Source organism: Amia ocellicauda, chromosome 13 (assembly GCF_036373705.1).
Source record: "Amia ocellicauda isolate fAmiCal2 chromosome 13, fAmiCal2.hap1, whole genome shotgun sequence".
In the NCBI taxonomy this organism is placed as follows: domain Eukaryota; kingdom Metazoa; phylum Chordata; class Actinopteri; order Amiiformes; family Amiidae; genus Amia; species Amia ocellicauda.
In genome coordinates this window covers 17230955-17255344 of record NC_089862.1, presented here as the reverse complement: position 1 = coordinate 17255344, position 24390 = coordinate 17230955, and the positions used below count along the sequence as shown (strand labels likewise).

The following is a 24390-nucleotide window of genomic DNA, read 5'->3' as shown; positions in this document are numbered from 1 at the left end:
ACGTTCATTCATCATTTACAAATCAGCAATAGTAGCAGGTAGTGAGATGAGTAGAGAAAAGAAAGATAAATTGGAAAAGAATATCAGAAGATGGCGACTCGGCCACACAGAGTAATCTATTAGTGTCAGATCTTTCCACACACATCCGCTTGACCTGGATCTCAACTTTAATTACAACCATGGGCAGAGCGAAACCCCCCCACAGATGGAGGTGAATATCGCATTGCAGGGCCACTGATTTTAACACTCTCCAATGACATCTGCGGAGTTTAAATAAAAGTTTGCGAATATCTGAATTATTATATATTCTTTTTTTTGAGAGAGAGAGAAGGATATTTTTGCTTCCTCTGCATGCAATGTCATGGATCGATGTATTTGTTTAGAAGTCACTGAATGACCCATGGTTATATTTAAGGTATAAAGCTCCCCTTTGCATGGTGTCTCTGCTCTGCTTGAGTTACATGGGCAAATTGTGTTTTTTTTTTTTTTCCCTTACACTCTAAGCCACTTTTTCTGCTGTCTCTGTCTCCTGTTCAGATACCTTTTCTTCAGACATCACTGTCATCCAGGGTGATACCGAGCGAGTGATGGTCTGCTTGGCCAGGTTGTAGTGGTTAATAACAGTGTAGAATTTTCCTCGGGCGCTGGGGCCTTGTTCAGAGTAATAACTGTCCATTCCAGCTGGGATACAGCGGTTGTGCTGTGAGAGAGAAATTCAATTTATTTTGACAAGACATCAAATTGATCCCCCGGCCCTTTGTTCTAAGGGTATTATTATTAAATATGGAAAACATTAACGTATTGCAGGCGGCCATTAATATGACAACTGCAATCACAGTCAGCACTCGACCGACTGTGAACAAATGGCTTTTATTTTATTTTTAGTCTGTATTCACCACCTCTCTGCCATTTAAAAGTGTACATTTCAAAATATGGAGTTAACAGTTAGCAAATGTAAAGTTTCAGCCAATCCCGAAGAACAGACAGCTCAAGGTTTTGGTCTTCTATCACTTGGGTTGTGCTGTTCTTCCTCGGCGCTGATGAACAGCTATAGAATAACATGGTAGATGCGTCTACATGTTTAGATCCTGAACTGATGTTTGTAATTCAGGCCCCACTATGTTAGTTTGTCGATTAACAAATGTCGAAGCAAGTAATGATCCATGTAAAGAAATCACAAAACCTGAATCCGTTATTCGTTTTTGTTTTTTTGGAAGGGTTTTTTGCTGGGGTTATACCTTTAGGTTATTCGTAAGAGGAGCCTCTACTTCTATACAGTTTATAATCTTCTATTTATGTATTTGCAGATTACAATGAAATGCCAGGGTTCATACAATTTCCCCTAAAACATGCAGACCAGACTTAGACAGCAATTTATTTTTTGTACGGGGAAATACAAAAACAATAAGACTTCTATGACTTCAAATATAAGAGTCCTCACAATTCAATCTTTATTAAAGACTCTTTGAAAGCCAGGTCTTTTCTTGACTCATATCCGCTATTTATTTTGTACCTTAACTGAGTTTGAGTAACTCCCTCTTTGGCTACTAAATTTGGAATTACTGTTTTCTTTAGATGGCTAAACTACTGAATTCAATTTAAAAAAAAAAAATGTTTTTGAGTGAATATGAATTTCAAACAGTTGTTTTAAGTAATCAGTTCCGTTTTTTTAAACCACGTTTGAAAACTACCGGAGATACAATTAAGACTAGTTGACTTGACTCAATGTGACACCAGTTATTTAATTTGTGCTCATTTATTGTATGTTATTATCATTTTTAGTCTAATGCACATTTAGGTATACAAATCATATCCTCCATATTTTCAGAAGACTGCTCTAATTTCTGTTTTTGCAATGTGATCATGCACAGGGAGGTTGGGGGAGTACATCTGTATGCTGCCTTTCTGTTTGAAACTGTTGAATCTGTAAAGATCACAGATCACATTGAGTTTTTTCTCCCAGTGCAAGCTTGGTGCCCTGAATGTGGGAGACAGTGGCTCGCTTGGCAGTGAGCTGATGATGCACAACTACACGACCTCTGATTTATTTTAAGAATGCTTTCTTCGGTATGTCTTGCATATTGATTGTTATTCTCAGTTTGTCTAATTATATGTCTTTATCCATGAAAGGTTCTCATAAGTATGAAAACACTGAAAAGCACATCTTCCACACCTTCTACCATGTCTCAAGCTTGTCCTTGAAATAAATAAAGCACATCCAAAAGTATCCCTGTATTTCCGAACGTAGCCACCTCAGAATGAACCAAAAGGATATAGTTAATTGAAGTAAAAACTCAAATGAGAAGCGATTAACCCCCACTGCCTTAGTAAAGTGACAGAAAAGGTGATTATTTTAATTTACCTGGAAGAAAAACCCCTCTGGACAGGTTTGGTCATATTGGTAGACTTTGTAGACCACCAGGAACACTACACAGACCAGGAATGCCAGTGCACAGAGGACTAGAAGGGTTACCTGCAAAAACAGAAATAAAAGTAACATAAGCATTACAGACCATGACTAGACTAACCTGCAGTTTGTTTTATCATACATCTTAGCAAACCAGCTTCAGCTGCTGCCTGCTCTTTGAATAATCACTCTCATTCAGTGTGTCACACTAGATAATCGCTTTCTAAGAAAGGCTGTACAAGAACAGAAGATAAATGGTTAGAACACATTGTACGAAACAACACAACAGAAATTGAATAAATGGAAATCAAACGGAGTTAAACTACTACTGTAATTCAATAGTAATAATGTTAGCTTTAAATAAGCATTTGAAGAAGCAGATACAAAAAAGAACAAAAATGTCTCAGGGGTAGAATAGTGTCTGATTGTGTCATTCTTTTTATCTCTTGCAAGAATATTTCTTCAAGGAAAGCAGAAATGTTTGAAAACTAATTTTTGAGTTTTGAAAAGAACAGGGTGAAGTGTATACTCTGTGCTGACCTCAGCAAGAATTTGACACAATAACGTAAATACACACATTCTTTGTATTCATTTTATATTTTTTATTTTGCTGCTTTCTCAAGCATGAAAATTGCATATGTCATCATTTATACAAGGTTTATTGCATTTCCTAAAACCTGGGAATGCATCCATTTTTGTCTGAAACACTGCCATCTACTTTTATCTGGATCAATATATGCGGTAGTAGTGAAAGTAGGATATAGCTGACCCAATACTCAGAAGGACATGCATCTCCACTTATCACAACACGTTATATCTTGGAACATAATTAGAAATTATTTATAAAAATGCAAATGTTCATGTTTTGACAATTCTATTTCACAAGCATCACCCCCAGTGAGTCTCAAAACACTGTCTAAATTCTGCTCAAGTCTACATGGTCTACATTACTAGAGAAAAAGAGAGATAAGAGTGTGTATTTGAAAGCTGTACTCCAGAAAGCAAAGTTTGCAAGAGCAATATGGCATTTGAAAATACATGGCTTAACTGCAACAATTATAAGACTATAAGACCTTTAACTGAGTATGACTATTTATATCGATGGACGAAAACCAACGGAAAACATTGCATATTTCTGTAATGTCCTTCCCATTAAAATAGTTTATATCTAAAACTTCTATTATTATAATAATAATTAATAATAATAAATAGAATTAAATTATATGGCATTCAAAGTTCAAATATTTAATCAACCAAAACAGTCTCATCTCAGGTTAATAGGTTGAATGAGTGACTAAATTGCTCCTTTAAAATATATTGGTAGCATCTGCTTGGCATGAGCAATCCCATGTGGTCTTAATGTTTTAGCTGCAGTCAATGGCTACAGGAAGAAGGGTGTTAAAGCCAAAAGGACTAATAGTTAAATCAAGTTAAAAGTGTTAAACAGAGACATTGGTCTATAATGTTCCACATTGCTTCAGAATGAACCAGACCCTCACCAACCAGAGGGTTCAACGCTAATTAAATCAATATTTTTCAAATGCCGTTAGCACCAAATGTTACAGAGTCACAATTCTATCGCAAAGCCACTTCTGGCTGTATTAAATCTAAAATATCAGGAGCTGTGAACTGGGAGAGGCAAGCTTTGACTGTGTGGTTTCCTAAATGGGCAGGCAGTGAGAAAGCCAATCACATCGGTTGTTATTCAAGCTAAAACAGAGGGTGGTAGGCTGACAGAGGCCTACGCAAGAGACTACACAGATATAAATAAAACCATTTCAAACAATGAAGGTCAACCAGTTGACATCTTATGCATTTAAAAATGTATATTTGTATTCAACTGGAACTGTAAATGTCAGACTAACGTTTTTACTAACGACCTCAAACACTTTATATTCTTTATTTTCTGCCTCAAATAAAATGGATGCCACACTTTCCTGCAAATAACAGATGCTGGAAAAAAGAACCGCTTGAATACATTTAATTACCATTCATTTATCCTAAGATTGAAGGACATGACAGGCATCCAAGAATGGAAATACCTGTCATAGCAGTGTATATTCTGTTTTATTTCAAATATGACATGAACATTTTATCACAAGAATAAGCATTTTTTAAATCATGCTCAATAGCCGTAGGTGGAATTCAGATGATAAGTGCAGATTCTCAGAATGAATATGTCGTAATGAAGCCACAATGTCAAGCAGGCACCTTGTGTGAATGTTATCCTCAGCTGAATCCCCAGAGACACAGTTTCCACTGCCAGCATCTCTACTGTAGTTACCTAGCAACACAACATAGCAACCCAGCAGCACGGGTTCAAATGCTCTGCTGAATCCAATCAATAAATACTTATGTTTAACCAAATGTACTTGTTATTTAAAAATGACTTTTATTTTTTTTCCTACTACTTTTATTTATTTATCAGATAATCTCAGATATGATCATAATCAAGTCAAAACCATAGCCATCACCAGATGCTGGGTTTCTTCCCTGGTGATGCTCTGCCAGGCCTGCACTGCAGCTGTCTTTAGTTCCTGCTTGTTCTTGGGGTGATGTCTATGGGCTCCAGACTTCAGGCAGTCATTGATTGCAAAGGATTTGCAACCAAGTATTGAAACTCACAATTTAATTAATGATTATGTTAGTTTGTCCAAATACATTTGAGCCCCTAAAATTGGGGGGACCACATATACAAATGGGTGTAATTCCTACACCGTTCATCCAATTTGAATGTATCTACCCTCAAATTAAAGATGAAAGTCCACACTTAAAGCACACCACACCATTCCTTTCAAATCCATTGTGGTGATGTACAGAGCCAAAACGATTATAATTGTGTCACTGTCCAAATATTTATGGAGCTAACTCTAAGTACTACCCCTCATAGCTCACAGACCTTGCTAATGTTTAATCCAATAGCAAGCTGGTTATGTTCCTACTTCAAAGATATACTTTAAAAATATAAGTGTAAAAATCCCTTTTTCCAAGGTGATACTGCAGTTGTTTCTTACTTTGAGTCGTTCAGAGACGCCCTCAATGATGCTGATTGTAAATTCAGCTATTTTAGGTGAACGGAACTTCCCCTTCTTGTGGTCCACCTCATAGTCTGTTTTGGTTTTCACCACAACCTAAAAGAGACGAGCAGGAATCAGCACCCATAGACAGAACAAAAAACAGAAAACAGCAGAGATTTGGCCAATAAGACTACACACCATGATTATAACATTTTACAAAAGAGGAATTATTGAGTGCTGGTATCACATCAAGCATCATCATTTAAAATATGCCTGTTAGGTTACATCTTTAAGGTAAGGGGGAATCACTTATGAACAATGTCAAAAACAATGTAATATAATCTGGTGATAATTGTCTGATTAACACTAAAATATGTCTGTAAATCATAAAACTCATATCTGAGCCTGAATCTCTAGACTGTACACACCAAGACTTTCACACGAGACGTTACATTAAATATGGCATGAAAGGTTTAACTCAAAACACAAACTTTTCTTTTCACTTCCGGAAAAAAAACATTGTAAATAAGTGTGAAGTTCTCTGACACATTTTCTAAAAGCTTATTTTGATATGAGACTGTAAAGAAGTGTGAAGAAGAAGTGAAGCTGAGTGAACAAGGATTGTTTTGTTTGTTGTAAACGTATGCATAACTTTATGTATAAAGGTACGAGAGCTTTGTGTTTTCTGTCAAATGTTACTGGCAAATACCACAATAGAAAACTGTATTCATTTTTTGCTGGTTATCTACCATACCATGTTATATATCCTCACATTTCAAAAGGAAATGAAAACAAGAGCACTACAAATTAACTGCGGGGGAAAAAAATCATAGCAAGCTAAATAATAATAATAATAATAATAATAATAATAATAATAATAATAATAATAATAACAAGGAAAAACAGATTCTAAACCTGACTGTATATAAATGTTTTTTTTTATTGATGGATGATGGCTTAATTAGAAATTGTATTCTTAAAGCAGCAATGGCCAGGTGACTGCTAAAAGGATACAGTTAAATAAAAATGAATTTGCTTAGTTTTAGTGATGTATTCTGTTATTTCTATTTCTATAGGAAGGTGGTAAGTAAGTAGGGAACTAAGTATAAAGGATATTGTTAATATATGATACTGCTGTACATGATGAAGGTGGTGTGAGTGAGATACAACTAATTCACATGCAGGGTGAACCACAAGCCTTGCACATGTATAAATTATTTACCTTCTGTGTGCAGTTTATTTACATCATAAATCAATGCATTATGCGCAAATATTCACATCGCATTGTTACATTTATACACAATCAATTTACCTTATCAGGAGGAGGGAATTGCAGCTGATTGACATCTAGGGGTGTGATAAGGGGAATGGTGTCAAATCCATCTTCCGAGACGGGTTGCTTTATGCTATTCTTCTCACAAAAATTGTTTCCCAGTTTCACCATTTTCCAAGGTGGTCTGACTGGAGGTGGGGGGGGGATGAAAAAGAAGCGCAGAAAGTCTTTGGAAAAAAAAGCAAATATGTGCATGTGCGGCTATGGTCTTTATGAATCAAAGCGTAATAGAAACATAATTTTAACCATATAACATACACCAATGGATGATTTTAGTCATGCATGAACTTATTCAATCATGTAATCGTAGGATATACTAGAATATATATCACCTTCACGGCCAAAAACCCTCCGTCCGTTTAAAAATACATCTATCATTCTGTATAATTATGTGCACAACTGATGCAATTTGGTTAAGGAATGCATTGGAAAAATATAAACCACTTGCTTTATATACTATTTTATATAGTATTTTGTGAGCACACAGCAAAGCATAGCCCAAGCACGCTCAGATGGAGCAACCTTGTCACAGATTCTGTCTCCTGCACTCAGACCCATCATTGCACCCGCTTACTAGACACCCTTACCTTTGGATGTTTGAAAACACAGCAGAAAAACCCGTCCCGACGAGGCTCAGTGCGTTTTCTGTATGAAATTGCTATTTCTTGGAGCTGTAATGTAGTGCCACCGGTGCAGGTGTGACGCAGCTGATTTCCGTGCTGGAGATGCAGCCTTTGGAAGTTGCAGCTGCACAAAAGAGCCCTCTGAAGCATCAAAGCGCTGCTAGCCAGTGATGTAATAGCATCATGTCCCTGGTGGAGTTAAAGAAAAGGGTGAAGAAAAAAGCAAAAAAAAGACAGGGGGGGTTTGGGGGAAGCCTGTAAGTGTGTGTTTTGTAATTGAAACTTTCAATTCCTTGTCATTCCTTGTTTGGATCAAATGGAACCAGTGACACTATAGATTGATATTCATATTCATATATGTATACACTAGTGAGCATAATTGTAGTGCCTCATGGACATCTTACACTTATGCATATGGGATTGACTCACTCAGAAGTTAAATACCCATTGAAAACGATTGCATTGAACTGTTTGCCCCTGTAGGATTGTGCAGTTGCCATGGCTATAGAGAATGAGACAAATAAAATGATTTGTGTATCCATAGTTACCCTTGTACTGATGTGCTGGTCACCTGACCTCCCTGAAATGTTATGATGTTGTTTTGATGGGAACCATTTGCAAACCCCCAGTTCCATGTTTGAGTAGATTGTAATATTTTAAAGCAAACCATTGTTTTTTGTGTATTCCCCTCTCTTAGTATTATTTCAATAAGATTTCCAGGTACAATTGTACAATATGTAATGTAGGTATAGTTAAGAGTAATCAGGTGTGTAAATTATAATACAGTTTTGGCAGTTTGTAGTACACCTACAGGATAGAGTAAAAGCTGTTATGTAAGAATGACTGCATTCATTTGCATTTCTCTTTACTGTTTTTAAATAGTTATCCATTTCATTGGCTTTAGTCCCAAGGCACCCTGTGGTAGCAAAGGGCAATCAATTGATTATTGGTTTGTTCCTCAGTTAATGAGTATAAATATTTAAACCACTGTTTGGTTTAACATTATATTTACAAAATGTAGAGTATATTTGGTCACAGAAACTTACCAAGGTTGTATACTTCATATTTAATTGCTAAAGAGGATTTGCATAAATCAACAAATCAAATGTTATATTTCCAGCTCAACTAAAGCAATGCCAAACACCTCTCTACAGATTCTCACCATTCGAGTCAATCATGTGTTGGTGCTGTGGTATATATGTGGCTTTACATTAAATACATTTCAACAAAATCTGTATTTCTAGTTATTTTATTATTATTCCAATTTTTAGTTGGAGTCCAATTATTTGATTCCTTTTAATATAAATCTGTTGTTGTCAGGATCTCCATACATAGAGATTGAACAGAATGCATTAGCCTAGTTTTATATTACAAAAGCTGTTTTGCCTTCACAGCAATATAAGGACAGTTCAGTCTTTGATGGATTTGATCTAAAATAACTAGATTAATTATCACCCTAACAATTTATGTCAACACCAACCATTTCACAGATTACAATCAAGTATACTTGTATTTGTAAAACCTTATATTTTGACCTTGGGAGTAGAGGCAATAAATGCTTTTGTCGATGTTTCTTGTGAGGACTGGTTCTTCATAAATCTTTACATTGATAGCAACCCTTGCAAAAGGCCTGTAATTAATGTATTGATTTCAGCAGAGGAACACAAATAATTAGCACAAGACCTGAGGACCTAGTTCACAACAGATCACCCGGCTAAATTATTCGACAAATTATAGTTCTTGAACAACAATATGCAGTACAGTCAATCATTGACTATTGCCTATACATTAGAACATTTTCAGATTTTTGTTAGCAGGCATCCAGAGTGCTGATGAATGACTGGCAGGCACCTGAGACGTTTCCCACAATTGGATGTTTAAAGACAATTTACAGCATGCATGTAAAATACTGCCCCTCATTTAATATAAATATTTAGCTATTCCGTATGATGCTGAAACATGCTGACAGCCAAACTTAAATTTACAATTTTACAATTACAATACATTTTCTGTGCATATACAAAATATGTCTTCCTCTGGGCTATATTGTATCTCTATTTCACACTAGACCCTTCAACTTGCACACCAGAATACCAAATTCAGAGTAAGAAAAAACAGAGAAAAATGGTTATGTCCTCAGGAAGACCAAAACTGAAATCATAGTTGATAGTTGTCAGGAGCTCTGTTCACATGGGGAAGGGCATAGCAAACAGTTTAAATAAGCGCCACCTTTGGCTGATACTAATGACCACCACAGGGAATAACCTTGCCCCCACTGTACACAATGACTAAACAGAAATAATTGCTAATCTTCATTGACCTGAAGAAATATTTCCGCAGAACAGGATCCTGTGGTGACAAATCACAGATGGAAAAGTGATTTTATGCAAGTAACACCTGCAGATAGATATACGTATGCCTGTCAAAAGATGTATTCTACTGGAAAATTAGTACAGATATTGCGGATACTACTGTTAAATAGGATCATCATTGCAAACTGACATTTTTAATTTGATTAGTGCTTTTTTATTAGGCTTTTATGAGAAGAAACCTCCTAGTATTTGGCACAGCTAATACAGACAGTATCAGTTTCACTGGTTTCTGACTGAGGCATGAGTCATTCAGTCTCACTCATGAAGTGATTTTGTATCTATGAAGAATGCAGTGACCTTTTAGGAACCAACATAAAAATAGTAAAGGTCTCAGATCATTAACATTCAGAGTAACAACTCTAACACATACACAATCAATGCAATGAAAGAAAGTGTTACCGCAGGCAGTGCTTTTAAGTGTCCATATAAATCATGGAAATAGAAATATGGATCTGTAAAGATGGCATTTCTGGAACATGTGTCATGGCAAAATTATTTAATTTTCTCATTCATTCCTACAAAACAAGGCATGACAATCATGTATTTAAAATATAGGCGCCATGAAAACTACACAATTAGGTAGTGTGCAAACATATTACATTTCTTTCATAGTTTGAATTTGCTCTGCATGTGAAAGTAAATATTAGACATCATCAAATTACTTGATAGTTTAAATGTTTATAGTTTTGTTTGTTTTTTCCCTTCATTAAATGACTTAGGTAGCTACTAAATTAGCACAATTCTCTCTGTAACTTTTGCAGGTATAGTAAGGGACAATATAAAAACAGGAAGATTTTTTATTTATTTTATAAACCAAAAAGTACAGTGTTTTCTGAATAGTAAATATTGTAACTAAAGAATGAAAATGTTAACTAATCTTAACTAATTATGTTTATAGATCATTAACATCAGTAAATTACCATGATCAATACACACAAATAAACAAAAAAAACACAAAAAAGTGTAGTTATCCATTCATGTTTAAACAATTCAGTAAAAAAATATTTTGTGTATATAGATTAGTTTATTTTCCTTTTTACAGTAAACCTTTACAATCAAGCTTTTTACATTTAGCAATTAGCCCATTTATTGCTCCAGTTCGTTATCATTTTGCAGCGTCTTCATCGCTAATCCCCACAGTGTCACGCTGGAGAAGAAGGGCGCCTCATTGCTCCGGAACGAGGCAGAACTCAGGCGATGGTTTCCCACAGGGAGACTGCAGTGATTATCCAGCGCCGTCAGGGACGGGCGGATCATGGACGTGCTGGATGGCTGCAGCGTCTCCTCGCTGTTCGCGCTGTTTTCCTCGGTGTATGCAAATGAATCAGGAGGCTTTGGGAGTTTAATGGGATCCGGACACAACTTGTCCTGCTGAGCTATCAGGTGGTGAGGCACCATGGACCGGAGCTCGGAGAAGGAAGCCGAAGAGCCCGGGGCGAAGTCAACCCCCGGAGGGGTCTCGCTCGGGGCCGGGGGCAGCTTGTCTGACATCAGGGTCGCAAAAGAATCCGAGTCCTGGGATTTGTGGCACACCGTCTGCAGGAAGGGGCTGTCCACCGCGCTGGCAAGCTCCTCCGCCGCCGGGCTGTCCTGGGCGCTCTTGCAGTGCACGGTCCTGTGTCTCCTCAGGACAGCTGAGCGGGTGAAGCACTTGCCACAGGTCTCACAAGTGTAGGGCCGCTCGCCCGTGTGTGTCCGCACGTGTCTCCGCAAGTCTCCAGAACCGGCAAAACTCTTCCCTGTGCAACCACAATTTTAAATGCATTTATTAACATTATAATTAGTGCACTGAGAAAATGTGATACTAACGCTCTCCTTGCAAGTAAAACCAAACTTTCTGTGTCCCGGATTCATTGCAAAAAGGGCACAAAAGAAAACTAGACATTCGAAGACCAAAACACTTAGAAACTAGTAACCTGAGCAGTTAATTGTATTGATACAGCATGCTCTATATAAAAAGAGATTATTAAATCACCTACCACATGTTTGGCAGCTGTAAGGCCTCTCTCCAGTGTGTCTGATCCGGTGTTTAAGCAATTTCCTCTGCATGTTAAAAGACTTGCCGCATTGGTTACAAGTAAACACTTTGTCAGTAGTGTGTGTTTTCTTGTGCTCCTTCAGGTTGCTGAAGTTACTGAAACCTGAGATTAGACAGAAACAGAGAGAATAATTCTGTTGCCAAACCAAACCCAAAGCCTATTCAGCTGAGACAGAGAACACATCCATCAGCCTTCCTCAATTAGAAGATGAACTGAGTTTATATTCAACAGCGTCGTGAAGAGGCAATGTTTCAACAGGAATGATTTGCAATGCAGGGCATGGCAACTCTTCCTATATTTGCATAATATGGATTTCTTTGTTAACAGAATTGCACTGCTAAAATAATGAGTTCACTTCTTATATGAAAATGACTATCTAAATGAGCTGAATTTCACTATGGGATATCAGGACTGACAGATGGAAAAGAAATTAAAGAGAGAAGACAGATTTATGACAAAAAAGATACCCAAATGATTATTTAGTATGAAGTTGGCTGTCTTTCCCATTCATTTTTGCTCCATGTCTTTTACACTTCAATAGGATGTTGCGAATCTCATTCTATAACCCAAAAAACGACAATAGTATTTTGAATCCCCCCCATTAGTGTGTTGTGTTCTGCTGTGTTCCTGAGCGTCCTCCTCTGTTCGGACCGGCTCAAATAATTTCATTTGACTGCCAGGACTGAGAGAAGAAACTGCAGGAGTCGCACATGCACATGTCTCTTCTCATGCATTATTGAGAGTGCTGCACTTACCTCGGCCACAGATGTCACACAGATGAGGTTTCTCTCCTGTGTGAATCACAATGTGCCGCTGAACGTCACCAGAGGCTGCGAAGCTGAAAAGAAAGAGGGGGGGGTGCAGTCCCGTAGAGGAGAATTAAACTGTAAATCAGGGAAAATAAGGTTTCTCACATCTGAACCTAAACACAGAAACAAATTATCAGCGCATGAACAAGAGTGTCTGTTTCAAGGCTGGTAGCAAACATCAGGATAGATGACACACTCCGGGATTATCATTTTTTATTGTTTCTAATGAATGAAATACAAACAGGAGTCAGAAAAACTGCTAAGTGAAAGAAGGAGTGTAGAGGAAAACAGTTGACCGACTACCTGGATAACAACCCTGCTTTGACTGAGAACAAAACGACTATCGATATCGACACTGTGGCACCCACGAACGACACTGCTTGACCACAATCCTGAGCCACAGACCTGAACACGCACGTCACGCTAAACGTCCCACATATACTGCACCATGTTTAGCTTATTTTATAGACATATCTGTATCTGAATTTGGAATGAGTCATTAGATTGTACAGCTTAGGTAACTTGGTATCTTATAATCGCTATGGCTGAGCTACTTATTTTTTTTATTATGAAATACACAGCGCCGGTGTCGATGATTTTACCTTTTCCCGCAGATTTCACAAATGTATGGTTTTTCGCCTGAGTGTCGCCGTAAATGAGTCTGTAGATTACCTGCCTGGTGAATACAGACAAAAAAAGAAAAGCATTGATTTCCTTAATTAAAACCCTGACGCTTTTCACCCGATGGATTTCAAATGTTATATAAGTGTAGCTGTCATGTTTGTGTCATTCATGTTTAAACAGGGGAGCCACGGGGGAAACAGGGAGCTAATTTGGCTCTTCAAGACAAAATGACATCTCCATATGGTGGATTGATGGATATGGTCCCATACAGCCAATGAGCAAATTAAAAAAAAAGCTTACCTGCGAAAAGTTTTTCCCACATATGTTACACTGAAAAGGCTTTTCACCTGTAAGTATAAAAAAAATTAATTGACATTACATCAATAAACAGAATAATCAATCAAATCACAATCCTAAACATAAGGCCTTCCCAATGAAAAGCATGACAGGCCGAGTTATTTGCTCTGTAACCTGGTAAGACTCGCTATATTCATTAAGGGGCGGCTCAGTTCCGGACACACTTCTAGCCTGGAGAGCAAGCCCAGATAAGACACAAACTGCCAGCAGATAGTTATGCGTCATACCCCCAAAACAACAAAAGACTCGTTCATGAAATCCCTATGGGGGATTCAAGTGCCAAACACTGTCTGGTGAGTATGTACCAAGCTGGGGTTGTTAATTAGTTTTGATTCCCCAAAGTTAGTGAAACAGTTCAGTGGTAAGATATGAAACATGTCAAGACCATTCATTCTAAAAAACAAACCTCTGCAGGACTAAGTAAATCATAGTTTTGAAATTGGTGGCGAGTCCAGGCTCTAGTTGGGTCTGGAACATCTTTGGATTTTATTTTATTCCTGTGTTGTGTTGAATGAATAAATGTACTACTGTAAGACTGAATGGCTAAGTACCTGTGTGTGAGCGCTTATGGAGTTCCAGATTACTGGGGTGCTTGAATGTCTTTCCACACATCTCACAACAATATTGCTTCTGGTAGTTCTGGAGTAGGGCAGCATCTGTGGAGTTAGCTACTAAATTGTGCTCAGGCTCCTCCAGGTGAGCAGGGGAGGAGCTTCCAAGTTGGGAGCATGACACATTAGCAGGTTCACCTACTTCTTCCTCCATTAGGCTAACCCCAGGCAAGTCACCTACATGTTGGTCTATAACCTCGGCTTCATTTGCATCAACTGGAGTTTTGTTGTCCGTCTTGGCTGGCTGCAATGTAGATTCCTCCAAAGCTTTCTGGGACCGTAGGTAGTTGTATTTCTTCAGATAGACAGCCTTTTTTGTCCGAACTTGCCGACTAACGGGAGAACTCTTCCCTCCAGAGCTCTGACATTCAGAGTCTTCTGTTGCGGGTGGCATCATAAAAGTAGACACAGGGCCTTGAGACTCAGAAGCAGTATTCACAGCACCTACTGGTATATCAACTGGAGTGTTTGAGTCAGTAACACTGGATGAGAAGTGCTCCTCTGCCACGGTATTTAGCGGTGGGTTCAAACTCCCATTTAATGCTGGATTTTGTTTAAAATATTGTTTGCTGTAGAAGTTACGCAGCTTGTAGGTGTGAGTTGACAGCTTATCAGGGGCAGCAGGGGCACTGCTTAGAGCGTCAAAGGTCTGGGTTTGCAAAAGGGCCTGTGGTCTCCTAGAAAGGTCAATGTCCGATGGCGCACAGGCCGGTTTCTGGGCCTCAGAGGGGCAGTGTAGTCCCATCTCAGAAGGCAGAGTGGCCCCGAGCATGCATTCAGTCTCTATTGTCAGAACGGCCGGGAGAGAAAACGAGGCACTGCCAGGGAGGCTTCCTGGGGCTTCCACGGCAGGAGTGTAGGGCTTCAGGAAATGATTGCACATGTTGAGCACGTTCGGGACCTGCAGACACTGAGCCACATCTAACAGGGCCTGAACGTTGTCCTGATTCAGGTCGAGATGGGATGTATACATAAAATCCAGAATCTGCCCAATGCCTCCTACGTCTGTAATGTCAAGATGAAACACGTCGTTCTTCTGTCCTGGTGAGTTCTGGAACAAGGACCTAAGGAAATAAAGTATGTTCTTAAAAACGTACACATCCAACATTATGATATGCTTGAAAGACATGCTAAAGGCTTTATTATGTCAAACATCAATATATCTAATTAACAAAGGTGCTAGACTTACCTAAAATATGAGCTAAAGGCAGCCAAGACATTTTTATGGGCCTTGAAACAGACACCCTTGACTACCAACATGCAGTCACATAACAGTCCCTGGATTCGCTGCTCGTGGAGCTGCTGTAGGAGGTAGGAGCTGTGACTGGACAGAGACTCCATGATCAAACTTCATTCCAGATCCGACACAGGAAATTGGGATTGTTCTCATCAGGCTTGTATACATGACTTGGAGGTGAAACACACACAAAACAAAAAACAGACACAATACAATTAATAAATGTACATACACCGGTGGTCATAATTAAAGTGAAGTAGGAATACTGTGCATAAATCTTTAGTTTACAGAAACATTTATCTATAAACTGTTCCGACACCTGGAATGTGCACTAAACTATAAAGATGATCCCGAATAGCAATGGAGAGGAGTGTTATACACAGATAAAACAATGTTTGTAAACTTTTTTTCCACGAGAGGATAGAGCATGTTTGAAGAAAAGGAGTAAAGGATTGCTCGAATGTCATGTACTGTAGTTTCTGCAGTATTACAAGGATGTGCTTTAGGTCTATTAGGTCTAATTGAATTGTAGTGGGTTCCACAGAAAGTGACAATCAAATTGAAATCACAAGAAAAACATGATCTGGAAGATTAGGATTGTAAAACGTCAAGTAAATAAATCTCCCTGTCTTTAATATGATTAGAAGCTGATCAAACATTGTGCACACGTCAAAATGAAGAGTTTGGGTTTGGGCAGCATATTGTGGATATCTACCTAGACACATAGCGCACATTTGTTTAATGTTACAGTAGAACATGCCATATGTTATGTAAATGAGTTTGAACCACTGTAGCTTTCTCTACATTCACAATCAGTGCATATAGTCGTTCACACTGATTAAAACCAGATTACGAATGCTATACTGATTTAACATTTCAAATTGCCATGTGCATCCATATTGCATTGCAGATCGTCTATAAATCGTATTAAAATATTACTGAAAGGACTTGGTGAATTACTGTATACATCTGTAGTGTATGTATTAAGTGTATGTAGTAAGAGAGGTCATTTCACCCAAACTGCACAATCCTACACTAGAGACCTCCTTCACCCGTTTACAAAACAGCCATTAAACATGCTCGTAAGCAACACAGGCTACAGGGCGAGGGCTGAGAGTCGAAAAGAAAACCCAGCAAGTAAGAGTTATGTCCCCAATAGCAGAGACACATGCTGATTAAACATTTCAGTCGGAGCAAAGTAAACATTTCTGCATCGGCTGTGGTTAATCAGAAATAATACACAGCCAGCCCCCCGCAGGAAAGTCTAATTTATTCCCACGTAGCCGTCAATTGCACTTCGACACAGGATTGTTTTCCTGTCTAAAGAAACCCGGTGCTGCTGTCGCGCATTTATCTCCCGTCGGTTTGTGTGGACATAAGAAGAGACCAGCCAGGACAAAATTAGGCCCAGGACAGGCAGTCCGCCAGCAGACTTCAAACTGGTGCAGGGAGGCAATACAGTGCAAATGCAACAACACGGCAGCCTGCTACTTACAAAACACTTAGCGAGGCACAATTGTGAGTGCAGCGCAATTACAACGAGTGCTGTGTTTTAAAATACCTTTTCCTCAGTTTTATTTGGATGATCAGTCACCGCGTCCTTCTGAACCTGCTACCTCACTTCCGGGGAGCAGCTGAATAAATCACCCCGCCTGCTGGTGCGAGTTAACATCCACATAATACCCTTATTAAGTGAATATGATCAAATAGCACATCATCGCTTTCATTTCAGATTTGTTTTTTTACTATTTTTAAACTACTGCTGCAGTAGTTAATAGTCCTTATGGACTATTTGTACCCAGAAGTGTGGGGAACCAATGATCTCCCAGCTCTTAAAACAGGATACATTCAACGATAAAAAAATAATACATATGTAACAAACACTGCTTTTTTTTAAACACACTTCGTCATTATATTAATCATCCAAGAAATAAATGTATTATAGGAAATATTCTCGTTGTCTTAAAAGAGATGCTTGTTTGCCGTGGAAGTAATACATGATTCGTAATGATGTAGCTCAGCTGAATATATTTCCACATGCCATCTTCATTTTGGGAGATCGATGTATATTTTAAGGCGGATATAATCTGTAATATATAGTCTTTTAAGATACGGGTTTAAACAGCGGAACTCTTCTCCACGGGCGCTCTGGCACCACCGGATGTAAACAGTGCGACACTTCCGCCCGGTCACACGTGGGGTAGATTTGAATGTTTGCAGGTCGGTGTAATAGATCATTATTATTAAAATAATCAACTTTTATCTAGTTCGTTTATGCAGTATTGTTCTGTAATTTGTAGACATACTTAAGTCTTACATTAATAAGTGTTACGTTTTAATAATATAAATTACTATCGCATCGTAAGAACACAGAACTTAGTGAAAAGTTAAAACAAAATAACCGTTTACAATGTTACCTTAAATCTTCGCTCTTAGTGTTACACTCTCTCTCTCTCTCTCTCATATATATAATTTGTGTGTGTGTGTGTGTGTGTGATGTGGTAGTTTTCTTTTCTAGGGTCCTAGGGAGTATCGGTGTGCTTTTCCATCGTACTTGTCTTCAGTATGGTTTTCTTCACCTGCAATGCATGTGGGGAGTCTCTGAAGAAGGGCCAAGTCGACAAGCATGTAAGTGTGTGTAGGAGCTGCCAGAGCTTGTCCTGCATCGACTGTGGTAAAGACTTCTGGTGAGTGAGCTGCTTTTTTCATCCCCTATCTTTGTGTCGTAATTTCGAGATGTTGGCAGTCACTGCAGATGCATGCTGTTGTTTTTAGTTGGTCTCACTGATGGTGCATTTTGCATGTTTCGTTGTCCAACAACAGGGGTGATGATTACAAAAATCATGTCAAGTGCATAACTGAAGATCAAAAGTATGGAGGGAAAGGCTATGAAGCCAAGAGTAACAAAGGAGACGTGAAGCAGCAGCAATGGATTCAGGTGATAACTATTCTCCTTTGAATTTGGCAGTTACAGTATGTATTTATATTTGGGTCTTTGATTGTGATTACTCTATGCATATGCACTCGTTATAAACGTGTGTATTTTATTCATTTTGCATTTTTCTAATGCAAACCAATCTTAACTCTTCTTAATGCATTTAATTACATGTCAATCATAAGTTATTTCTGTAATTATCTGTGTTATTATGTAGCACTCGGGGATGCAAGTAAACCTCCCTCCTGTTAGAGACATTAAAGACTTTATGAGCTGCAGGGTCATTTGTAGTAGCCAACCTCACATAATCAATAGCCTATTTCCTCCTTGCTACAAGACTTTAGTGGGAGGTCAACAGGATTAAAAAACAAAACAATAGCCTATATAATATGCCAGTCTATTTTGTGTTCAAATTGCCCCTTGTCTTATTCCCATTACTGGAATTAACTTAGAGGGTTAGTTGTGTTTGGCTCCTTTTTGGTTGATAGTGTAACACATTTAATTTAAATTTAAAGGCACTTTTATATTAATTTCCCTGTTCCTGTTTGGCATCTTTGATTTATTTTTTTAAAATCTAGGGCTATAATAACAGAAGGAGCTAATGTAAAGTAGTGGTGTGTCTTTATTAAAATATACATTTATCTTTCCTCAAATTCGCTTTCTAAAATGCATATTGGAACTTGGAGGCTAAATCCTTACTTGATTGAATTTGGATTAAATCATTGTGAAACAAATTGATCTTTTATCATAGAAAATTCACGAAGCAATGAATAAACCAGGGATAAGTCCAAAATTACGTGAGGTACTGCAGCAGGTGAGCTCCTACGACAATGTTCCTCGGAAAAAAGGAAAATTCCAGGTGAGTTTATTACTGTGTGTGTGTAACCCTTTCTTACCATACTCATATGAAAGATGAGTATATTAAATATATGTCTGCAGATATGTGCAGAACAGGGCAGAAAAAGAATTGCTATTGCATATTTCTCTGTAGCCAGTAGGTGTGTTATACTTATCCCCAGAATAGTGGTAAATACAATTTTAAGTAAAGAAAAAACCTAAAACAGAAAAGATCAATAGAAGAGATTAATATAATTATAAATGCATTACAATAGATCAGTGTTGTATTATAAGTAGAGAAGTAATAATGACATGATAAAAATAATGACAAAAATCTTTATAAAACTATAAAAGCTGTGTGAAATAGATTCAACTTAATTTTGGTTTCCTTTTTGTTTGTGCTTTTGGAAGAACTGGATGAAGAACAGTTTAAAGCTCAATAACCAAGCTTTGCAAGACCAGGTGTGGGACATTTTTTCAACAGCAACAAGCAGTGTAAGTAGGAATAATAAAAAAAAAAAAACCTGACTGTACATCAATCTCACACTTGGGAATGGTCATAATAATTTCTGTTCTAATTAAGGTACGGCCAACTTTAAAAGGCTTAAAGAGATCTGTTCTGTTTATTGCTTACATTTCTATTAATCTCTGATGCATATAGTTTCCATATATATATGGAAACATACATATGTTCATACTGCATGTCTCAACCCCTTATGTTATCCCAATACTCTAGAACGCAGATCTGTTTTTGCAGAGCTACAGGGTTTTCTGGTTTTCATTACATTTCAGATCCATCTCACAATTATCGAATTGAACCTAATTACAGCCTCGGTGAAGATTAAAGCGATCTTTAGTCACTGAATGGAAATCTCTATAAAACCTGAAGGATCAGACTGAGGCTGCAGAACACATTGTTTTTTTCCATTTGGTCAGTAAAAACAGTGTCCCAAGTTATAATTTATTTGAATGATCCAATTACAAAACACTGCTTATAAAAGGCTTACATCCTGTTACTTAGAGTAATTTACACACAGATCCTTGTCTTTTGAACTAACAGACTTTAATTGTTTATATATATACTTGCTAATTGAACAGACCTGTGCAATATCTCTTTTTACAAAATGGGTTGATACGGAGTCACTGAAGTTTAAACAATTTATTAATGCTCTTGTTTGCCAAATGAGAATAATATATTCCGGGTTGCTTAACCCTGTTTATTGTCCTTTTAATATCTAGTCTGAGTTTTGTGTTTTCTATCAATGGAATATGATTTTCACTGCTTGATGTCCTTAATATACAGGAGCCCAGCCAGCCCCAGAAGTGCACAAACAGTCAGCCAGATGAGAGTGAAGAAAAAAACCAGGCCTCTGTGACCGAGGAGAAGGCCCCGTCAAAAGAGAAGAAAAAGAACAAGCGGGAGCGTAAAGAAGAAAGGCAGAAAAAGAACAAGAAAGAGAAGAAAACATTGAGGCTGGAAAGCCAAGAGGAAGCTGAAGATGATGACCAGGTCCCAATGCATGAGGCTAAAGGCGAGAATGGGACAGAAAATGGCCATGGCCTCGAAGATGTGACAACGAGCAAGAAGTGCAAGAAACGTAAACACGACAATTTGGAAGGTGATGATAACAATAACCACATTACTGTGTCATTGTTTGCTTATACACTGATTGTCAGAGGGTGCAAATCTCTGATCTGAGTGGTCCTAATGTTTGGATGCCTGATGCTTATTTTTCCCCCTTTAGAATAAATATCCCAAACTCAAATATGTGAAGTGATTTTTTTGAAACCCTGGTGTGGGTGTTTGCAGCACAGTTTGGTATTTTAATCAAAGAAAGACCAAAACCCAAAACTCTTACGTGGTGCTGCTCAAAAGACATGTTTAGGCCCACTTTGGTAGTGTTTTTTTTTTTTTTTTTTTGAGATTTTATTGTTTTATTTCCTATGCTGAACATATTTAAATGTTTTGCACTGAAATAGTAGTTTTATTTATTTTTTTCCTAATAGAAAATCCCAAATCCAAGCAGATGAAGGTTGAAATGGATGATGATGATGATGTAGATGATGCCGAGGGCGAGAGAGAGAACAAAGGTATTTACGATCAAAGTCGGTTTTGATTTAATTTGCGGTGATAAAGCAGATGATTGTTTCCTAATGAAAGAAGAACATTTAATCTTAAAGCTAGCATTTCATTCCTCGAAAAGCACTGGGCAGTTTAGATAGTAGTAATAGAACGGGTCTTGTTTGGCAGAGTTAATCTGATTGGCTGCAAACCCATCTTGCAGAAGCGTGCCAGATGAAGGAACTCCAGCACAAATGTATGGTGGCAAGAAACCAAACAAATATGGTGATTATGATTTGCATCCACCAGATGGCAATGAAAGCCCGTTTCAGTGTAAACAGGGTCTTAACTTTGATCTATATTTGAATCTGCTGATTGGTGCTATAGAGGGACTAATTGCAAAGTGGTTATGTGATTAAAAGCCACCCAGTTTTCAATTCGGAAGCTACTTTCGAACAATAATGCAAAAACAAACCAAGAAGCTATAGGGTTATACAATAACAACATCTGTAAAATGTTTTAATTAAATAGATAAAAAATTCAAATCTACAGAGGTCAAATGAAAATCCCTATCAATCACTCAGTGCTTGTTATTGTATCTTTTTGATTTCCAGGCAAATTCAATTGGAAAGGAACTATTAAATCTATTTTAAAACAATCCCCGGAAGAGGGCATTTCAATAAAAAAGCTCAGAAAGAAGGTAAGGGTTTTATGCGGGACAACCATGTTTGTGTCCATAATTTCTCAGTTTTTGTATTTTAAATCAGTATCCATTCTTAAATCTACTAAACGCACCGCAGATAGATATATAGAATAGAATATCATGGCGGCTTTTTCAGTATAGCTTTGTACAGTAGCAGCAGCTCTTTCATCCATTGTTATTATCATTTCTTCTTTCTTAGTAGACACCCTTTCCCAGAGCCCCTTTCAATTTTCAAAAGAGACATTTCCAAAGCATGATAAAGAGCAGTCTATTCAATCAGCACAAAGTACCATTACATCTGTATTAGGGTCAGAGCATTTGAACCATCTTGTATAAACAGTCGCTGGGTATTGTTGAGAGCAGAGTATATTTCAGAGAGAATTGTGGACAGCCATTTGAAACTGTCAGACATAGCGCTGGTTGAAAATTAGAGGAGACAACCTATAAATTATGAAATTCATATGGTCATTTATTTATGTACTTTATTTAAACAAATACTGTTTTCTTTGTTCTGTTTTGTAGGTTCTAGCAGCGTATTATACCGTTAGTGGGGAAGATAATCACAAAACTGAGGAAGCGCTCTTCTCCCTGTTCAACAAGAAAATCCACTGCAATCCCAAGTTTAGAGTTTTGAAAGAAAAAGTCAAGCTTGTGCAGTAATGTTTCCGCTTCCTCTCGGCAGTCTTTTGTTACACATTCAGAATGATTACACATCTTTGATATTTCCTGTTAACCAAAATTGGAACACTTGTAAATGAATCTTCTGACATATAACGCGCAGCCTTTTTTAAATAAATGTTCTTTAGCAAAATACTTAGTTATGAAATCCGCTGTATGTACGTAGTTTTTATTATTTTAAAATATGCAGAAAGCAGCATTAATTATTCCGCTATACTAATTTCCCATTGTTTTTTGAATTTTTAATTAGACATTTACTTTTCCACAGATTTGTTTGAATAAACGAATTAATCAGGGCGTATTGTTCCAGTGTCCGAATAGGATGATATTAAGAGCTGAATCTGAGGATTGGATGAACTCCGATGCACTGATGACTAGAAATGAAACTGATTAAACAGGGACTATCAGACTAAGGTGGAATGTGAGAAGCTTACAGAATAGAAGTAGGTCCTACAAGGGCAGACACACGGTACACAACCTCTCTGCCAATATTTTCTTTCCCACTGAATCTAGGTTATCTTTGTCATTAGTCCTTGTATGTAGGCTTCTCTCTCTCTCTCTCTCTCTCATATATATATATATATATAAAATAATGCACATTCTTGCTTTTATATTTGGATTGTATAGGTGTTTTTTGAAAATTGTTTTAATTTGGGTAAAGGAGAAGACTAGACAAAAAATATACATTACTTTGTCATAACTAAACAGGAAATGCTTTGCCTTTAATATTTTCTGAATGAGGAAGGATTTGAGTGAGTTTGAAACTTAAGATAACATTTCTTCACGGATTAATTGTTTAAGGACTAAGTAAACTCAGGGTGAATTTGACACTTGCGTGGAGCAGACTAATGCACATTCCACGGCACCCTGAACACTGTGCAGTTGGCTGGGTACACAGAAGCCCTATACAGGTACATTTGTGAATCCAGAGCAAGACTCTGGTGTTAAAGTCTGATTGAATTTTAATGCTGTCTGATTCCTTGGGAGAATAAATAGCCTGTTACCCACACACACAGAATGTTGAAGGAAATATCCCCTTCTTTATGAAGTTCTGCTAATCCTTTGAGTGAAACAGAGATCCTCATTCATTGTGGAGCTTGCGTGTAATTATATATCACATACCTTAGATATTAAAAGACTGTTAATCACGTTTTCAGGTACTAAAACTATGTATTTTGCTCAAATGCGGGTCTAAAGTCATGTTTTAAATTGACATTGGACTTCAGTGGGATTAGTGCTTTTATTTCACATACTTATAATTGTCAGAATCCTTAGTATGTTGTAGCAGTGGTTTGAAATAATGTTTTCTCCTTACAAAACCTGAAAACTTATTCAGATAAATGATATATATATATATATATATATATATATATATATATACACCAATCAGCCATAACATTATGACCAGTGACAGGTGAAGTGAATAACACTGATAATCTCGTTATCATGGCACCTGTCAGTGGGTGGGATATATTAGGCAGCATGTGAACATTTTGTCCTCAAAGGTGATGTGTTAGAAGCAGGAAAAATGGGCAAGTGTAAGGATCTGAGCGACTTTGACAAGGGCCAAATTGTGATGGCTAGACGACTGGGTCAGAACATCTCCAAAACTGCAGCTCTTGTGGGGTGTTCCCGGTCTGCAGTGGTCAGTACCTATCAAAAGTGGTCCAAGGAAGGAAAAGCGGTGAACCGGCGACAGGGTCATGGGCGGCCAAGGCTCATTGATGCACGTGGGGAGCGAAGGCT

The 24390-nt window shown here is 37.7% G+C and overlaps 3 protein-coding genes across 5 annotated transcripts in view; 1 reads left to right on the top strand and 2 right to left on the bottom strand.

Annotated features, from left to right (window-relative positions):
• The window catches only part of LOC136766523 (neuronal vesicle trafficking-associated protein 1-like), an 8864-nt gene extending 1318 nt beyond the window's left edge, over positions 1 to 7546 (bottom strand). Inside the window, exons 1-5 of one of the 2 annotated variants that reach the window (XM_066720037.1) lie at positions 7345 to 7546; positions 6737 to 6924; positions 5422 to 5538; positions 2363 to 2473; positions 1 to 700 (exon numbers count right to left, since the gene is read on the bottom strand). The exon at positions 1 to 700 is cut by the window's left edge and continues 1318 nt beyond it. In XM_066720037.1, the coding sequence (XP_066576134.1) occupies positions 500 to 700; positions 2363 to 2473; positions 5422 to 5538; positions 6737 to 6868 (561 nt within the window). In that variant the 5' untranslated portion in view covers positions 6869 to 6924; positions 7345 to 7546 and the 3' untranslated portion in view covers positions 1 to 499. The remainder of the gene's footprint in view (positions 701 to 2362; positions 2474 to 5421; positions 5539 to 6736; positions 6925 to 7344) is intronic. The other variant, XM_066720036.1, reaches the window with a different exon arrangement.
• Positions 7547 to 9808: 2262 nt separating this feature from the next.
• On the bottom strand, positions 9809 to 17416 carry zbtb49 (zinc finger and BTB domain containing 49). Its single transcript, XM_066720031.1, has 8 exons — positions 16991 to 17416; positions 15382 to 15599; positions 14133 to 15256; positions 13525 to 13571; positions 13203 to 13276; positions 12547 to 12629; positions 11732 to 11893; positions 9809 to 11491 (listed from the first exon to the last, which is right to left on the bottom strand). The coding sequence occupies exons 2-8, from the start codon at positions 15531 to 15533 to the stop codon at positions 10839 to 10841; spliced, it is 2295 nt and encodes a 764-aa protein (XP_066576128.1). The 5' UTR covers positions 15534 to 15599; positions 16991 to 17416; the 3' UTR covers positions 9809 to 10838.
• Positions 17417 to 17515: 99 nt separating this feature from the next.
• On the top strand, positions 17516 to 22941 carry lyar (Ly1 antibody reactive homolog (mouse)). 2 transcript variants are annotated; one of them, XM_066720032.1, is made up of 9 exons: positions 17516 to 17649; positions 17948 to 18116; positions 18253 to 18367; positions 19116 to 19223; positions 19613 to 19696; positions 20505 to 20820; positions 21209 to 21292; positions 21878 to 21963; positions 22489 to 22941. In XM_066720032.1, exons 2-9 carry the CDS (start codon positions 17995 to 17997, stop codon positions 22624 to 22626), a joined length of 1053 nt encoding a protein of 350 aa, XP_066576129.1. In that variant the 5' UTR covers positions 17516 to 17649; positions 17948 to 17994; the 3' UTR covers positions 22627 to 22941. The 2 variants fall into 2 exon arrangements, with proteins under 2 accessions (XP_066576129.1, XP_066576130.1); XM_066720033.1 differs by having other exon boundaries at positions 17535 to 17649; positions 17935 to 18116.
• The last annotated feature ends 1449 nt before the right edge of the window (positions 22942 to 24390 follow it).

Coding starts and splice junctions, on each gene's coding strand:
- zbtb49 (XM_066720031.1), bottom strand. CDS start 15,533: ATGGAGTCTCTGTCCAGTCACAGCTCCTACCTCCTACAGCAGCTCCAC. Junction 15,257..15,381: donor GCCTTTAGCTCATATTTTAG/GTAAGTCTAGCA, acceptor TTATTTCCTTAG/GTCCTTGTTCCAGAACTCAC. Junction 13,277..13,524: donor GTGGGAAAAACTTTTCGCAG/GTAAGCTTTTTT, acceptor TGTATTCACCAG/GCAGGTAATCTACAGACTCA.
- lyar (XM_066720032.1), top strand. CDS start 17,995: ATGGTTTTCTTCACCTGCAATGCATGTGGGGAGTCTCTGAAGAAGGGC. Junction 18,117..18,252: donor GACTGTGGTAAAGACTTCTG/GTGAGTGAGCTG, acceptor GTCCAACAACAG/GGGTGATGATTACAAAAATC. Junction 21,964..22,488: donor TAAAAAAGCTCAGAAAGAAG/GTAAGGGTTTTA, acceptor TCTGTTTTGTAG/GTTCTAGCAGCGTATTATAC.